This window comes from Vanacampus margaritifer, chromosome 7, assembly GCF_051991255.1.
Source record: "Vanacampus margaritifer isolate UIUO_Vmar chromosome 7, RoL_Vmar_1.0, whole genome shotgun sequence".
NCBI lineage: Eukaryota > Metazoa > Chordata > Actinopteri > Syngnathiformes > Syngnathidae > Vanacampus > Vanacampus margaritifer.
In genome coordinates, this window is record NC_135438.1 from 8,375,387 (window position 1) to 8,380,386 (window position 5,000).

At 40.3% G+C, this 5,000-nt stretch overlaps 1 protein-coding gene across 1 annotated transcript; it reads left to right on the plus strand.

Annotated features, from left to right (window-relative positions):
* The first annotated feature begins 1,271 nt into the window (after positions 1 to 1,271).
* On the plus strand, positions 1,272 to 3,962 carry fabp2 (fatty acid binding protein 2, intestinal). The gene is made up of 5 exons (XM_077571065.1): positions 1,272 to 1,504; positions 1,603 to 1,726; positions 2,342 to 2,514; positions 3,583 to 3,690; positions 3,775 to 3,962. Exons 2-5 carry the CDS (start codon positions 1,660 to 1,662, stop codon positions 3,823 to 3,825), a joined length of 399 nt encoding a protein of 132 aa, XP_077427191.1. The 5' UTR covers positions 1,272 to 1,504; positions 1,603 to 1,659; the 3' UTR covers positions 3,826 to 3,962.
* The last annotated feature ends 1,038 nt before the right edge of the window (positions 3,963 to 5,000 follow it).

Consider the following 5,000-nt stretch of genomic DNA (forward strand, 5'->3'; position numbering starts at 1 on the left):
TATAACCACTAAGAATTTGAGTAGGCAAACTCCAGTTTGTCATTTACAAGTGAAGCGTAGAAATGAATGAAAAGAAATGTTTCAGATGACGACTGTCTGGTATAAATCACGGTTTAGTTCAGCACCCTGCCTGATTCATCAACGCAACACGGTCCCAACTCACCTTTGCAAGATGGCCGCACCCATGACTGACAACAGGCTTCTCCTCCCACTAAAAATTTCTGAAAATTCAGAGATTGAAGGCTCAGAAGGCAGGGTTGGGAGGGTTACTTTTAAAATGTAATCCATTCCAGTTACAAGTTACCTGCTTTTTTTTTTTTTAGTTAGTAACGTAATCTCCGTCCGTCCGTCCGTCTTCTTCCGCTTATCCGGGGTCGGGTCGCGGGGGCAGCAGCTTTAGCAGGGAAGCCCAGACTTCCCTGTCCCCAGCCACTTCAGCCAGCTCATCCGACGGGACCCCAAGGCGTTCCCAGGACAGCCGAGAGACATAGTCTCTCCAGCGTGTCCTGGGTCGTCCCCGGGGCCTCCTGCCGGTAGGACATGCCCGGAACACCTCCCCAGGGAGGCGTCCAGGAGGCATCCGAACCAGATGCCCGAGCCACCTCAACTGGTTCCTCTCAACGTGGAGGAGCAGCGACTCGACGCTGAGCCCCCCTCGGATGACCGAGCTTCTCACCCTATCTCTAAGGGAGAGCCCGGCTACCCTGCGGAGGAAACTCATTTCGGCCGCTTGAGTACCATAATACTCAAGTAATGTAACTGGATTAAATTTGGATTACTCCAATATTGAGTATGCTCATGAAGACAAAATGAAAATAAATATCACCACAATATATATTCTATACAATGTGCCCCTGCTATTTGCGGGTGATAGGGACCTGGGCAGCCGACAAATAGTAAAAATCCTTGTGTAATTAAAAAGCATGTAGGCTATTGATTGAAGGCCATATGCTGTTTTCAATGTGTGACATCAACTGCAAAATTAACTTTTACCCTAGTCACAAGTTTAGCCGTGTATATGTTGTGTATGATGTTTAAATAGTGAATTGGTGGGAGGAAGATTTGTTTGGAAGGTGTAACTCACATTATGGGTGTAGGCTAGCGGGCTAGCTAGCAAGAAGCTACATCGCGTCATTTCCTCCTCCCGTCCGTGAAGCTTTTTCAAACTGCCCGCGTGAGGAGCACACGACTAGTCCGTTCGTTCGTTCTCTCTCTCTCTCTCCCTCCCCCCCCCCCTCTCTCTCCCCTCTCTATCTCTGTCTGTAATGGAATACAGTTACTTTTTTTGTTGCAAAAAAGGAAAAAGAAGGGGGAAAAAAAGATACAACTCGTAACTCCAAACACTTGTATCTCAAATCATCATTACTCATTGAAATGAATGGAAATGCCATTGTGATGGGAAAAGCCCCCTTTATGTTTGAACTGCTTCGCTCACTTTTTTTTTTCTGCTAGGAAAAGGTGTCCAATGGGAAGCGGCCGCAGGGTGGTACTCACCTGAGAAAGTGTGAGCTTTACACAGCCACATCAGCACTCAAATAGATGAGCAGATAAGAGTGCTTTAAAAAGGAGGCACGCTTACGGCACTCTTTTGCTTTGCTGCAGAGTCAGAACCCTCACCCCCCCGCCTGCCCGGCTCACCACATCACCACCAGCACCACCATGACGTTCAACGGCAACTGGAAAGTGGACCGCAATGACAACTACGACAAGTTTATGGAGCAAATGGGTATGTGAGCAAACTGAAGGATACTGCCGGGATTCTTGCAATGAATTGGATTTGATCGAGGAATGCTGTATTTTGGTGAAAGAATCAGGCATAACATACATATACTGTACATACAATTAACATTTATAAAACGTGACATTATTTATATAATATGCTGTTATAATTTATTACAATTATCATGAATTATTTGGAAAACAAAATCAGAACTATTCAAAACAATACATACATACATAACACGACTCTTTCAGTGAGTGCTCCATTTGACTAAAAATAATGACTAATATTGTAATATTTTAATTAATAATTGTTTATTCAAATGTGTGCATTTTTTAATGTTACATTAGATTTTTTTTACTGTTTTATTTTTCTTCCCGGCTCTACACCCTTGTGTATAATTGCTTAATAATATATTTTTTTTGAGGTGGTACTTATTGCAATAACTTTGACAACCACCAGGTGCGCCAAGTAATCTCACATCACGTTTAAAGAAGCCACATGAATATGAATGCTAGCTAGAGTAAATATTAGAGCAATGATGTAAAGTGAACACACCTGCATGGACCTGCAGCGTCAGTCCGGTGCCACACCACTAGCACGTGATTTGTGTGTTGACAGGTGTCAACATGGTGAAGAGGAAGCTGGCCGTCCACGACAATCTAAAAATCACCATCGAGCAGAACGGAGACAAGTTCCACGTGAAGGAGAGCAGCAATTTCCGCACCCTGGAACTCGACCTTACCCTGGGGGTCAACTTCGATTACAGCCTGGCCGACGGCACGGAAGTAACTGTGAGTAAACAGACGCCAAATGCTACAAAGGACCTTTATGTTGCTGATTGTGCTCCAAATCAATCACTCCAGACTTTGAGCCTTGGAGGCTCCAAGATTTGACTTGTTTGCAGAAGAACGTAAACGGCAACACAAAGTAATGGCCTGTACTTTAATCATCCTTTGGGCATAGCTGCTTTTAACTCATTCACTGCCATTGACGGCTATAGACGTCAAAAATTCATTTGAACTATTTCTTGTAGTTTAACATTTTTTTCCCACTTTTGTTAACAAGAGTATGAAAACCTAGAAAACATTTAGAACAGATATCAAATTTGTGATTAACTGTGAGTTAACCAGTGAAGTCATGCGATTGATTACGATAAAAATTTTTAATCACCTGACGCCCCTAATTTTGAATAATCTTTTCTTGAAAAAATTGCATCAGGCAATTAATTTTTTTTATTGTAATTAATCGCATGACTTCAATAGACTCACGATTAATCACAAATGTAATATCTGTTCTAAATGTACAATAAAAAAGGTTTTCATACTCTTGTTAACAAAAGTGGAAAATATGTTAAACTAATAGAAATAGCTCAAATGAATTTTGGACGCCTATAGTCGTCAATGGCAGTGAATGAGTTAATCATCCTCAATAGTTGCAAAAAGCAGGAAAATTTGCTCGACATTGCCAGAAATGCTCCAAAGGATTTCTAGGAAGGGCATTTAAGATGTCATTTTTATTTCCGGTGGACCTCTTCTATAGGCATTTTGAAGAATCAGTGCATACTAATTGGTTAAATGGTTTATTGTAATTAATTAAATAAAAAAATAAAAATAAAATTGTAGATTTAACATCAAATTTATTTTAATTTAAAAATTATATAATAATTAAATATTTGTATTTTTATCATACAGAGGGCTTATGAAATGACAATAATAATAATATAATCACAGATTTCATACTCAATGTAACTCAATATGCTTCATTTAACTGGAAATAAAAGTACATATAAAAGCAATTACAAACCCGCTTTCATGTCGGTTTTCCAGTCTGAAAATAATGAAAGTCAAACCTGATTTCAGGGCTCATGGGGGCTGGAGGGTGAGATGATGAAGGGCACCTTCACCAGGAAAGACAACGGCAAGCAGCTTACGACCACAAGAATTGTGCAAGGAGATGAGCTCATACAGGTGGGGCAACTTAAACACACACACAAACACACACCCTTCACAGTCTGAATCTATTGAGGTGGCATTTTTGTCTTCTGCCCACAGAGCTACAACTACGAAGGCGTGGATGCTAAAAGGATTTTCAAGCGGGCTTAGGTTTATGCAACCTTGTGAGGGGGTTACAGACTGTATAGTGTGATTTACTGTATGCCTGATAACCTGTATTAAGTGCACTGTGTGTCATGCCTCGGGTATGTACCCCCTCCCTCCCAAATATTTGCACTGGATTTTGACTTGACCATAATAAATAATACATATACGATAGCACACTCTTCTTGTTGGTATTAACTTTACATAAAACAAACACGCCCAAAAATGTGTGGCAGACTATTTTTTTGTTCTGTCATAAAATGTTGTAAGATCCATATATTTGTTTTTGACAAAATACTACCCGTACCAAGTTAAGAAAATAGAATAGCCTTAACTATCAAATGAGCAAAAAGAAAAATACATTTTGATAGCTTAGCGGCCATGATGCTAACATTATAGCCAAGTATACTGTTCATTTAGAAAGGAGGGAACAGCAACATATTTAAAATGGGCCCTACTACATTTCCCTCCATATTAAAGACAGTCACTCAAACATGGTTCAATATGACAACACTACACTACACGCAAAAATTCCTGCATGTTCTACACATAAGCTAACACACAAGCTAAGGAATTGACATTAGCACAACAAAGCTAACTTTAGCCTGACGCTAGCTAGTAGCCCATTTTAACCCTACCCTTTTAAGTGGACTTTGAAATTTATCACAAGCCTGTTATTGAGTGACAATTATGTATATGATAAGATGACTTGCAACTTACCTTAGAATTTGTCCTGTCATGTTTAAGTCATCAGAGACATATTTAGCTCATCGCCGTCATTAAAAAAATAATTAAATAATTCCGTTATGACAGTTTGTTGTTGGTAAAAAGAGACCGGGACTGTCATGGCCGCCGCAACAACATTCAGTCATACATAGACAATTAGTTAGGGGCACTTTTAGCTAGCTGAAGAAAAGGATGTGACATCACTACATAAAAGACCACCCACACCCACGGCAAAACAGCACAATTAAACAAAAACCACAACGGGTAAATAAATCATACATACATACATACAATACGTGTTTGAGTATGGTGGAGGGGAACCAGAGGGGGTCTTGAAGAGGACGTCACTGAAGCTTGACTCGCCACTGAGCATGACAGCAGTATGAGATACAAAAACCCGATAATGAGACGTAAACAACATGATTGTGCGCAACACTCTCAGATAAACAGTTCGC

What these genes read in the sequence shown, in the direction of transcription:
- fabp2 (XM_077571065.1), top strand. Translation starts at nt 1,660, where the DNA reads ATGACGTTCAACGGCAACTGGAAAGTGGACCGCAATGACAACTACGAC. An exon ending in CCGACGGCACGGAAGTAACT is followed by an intron (nt 2,515 to 3,582) that starts GTGAGTAAACAG and finishes ACCTGATTTCAG; the next exon opens with GGCTCATGGGGGCTGGAGGG. An exon ending in AAGGAGATGAGCTCATACAG is followed by an intron (nt 3,691 to 3,774) that starts GTGGGGCAACTT and finishes TTCTGCCCACAG; the next exon opens with AGCTACAACTACGAAGGCGT.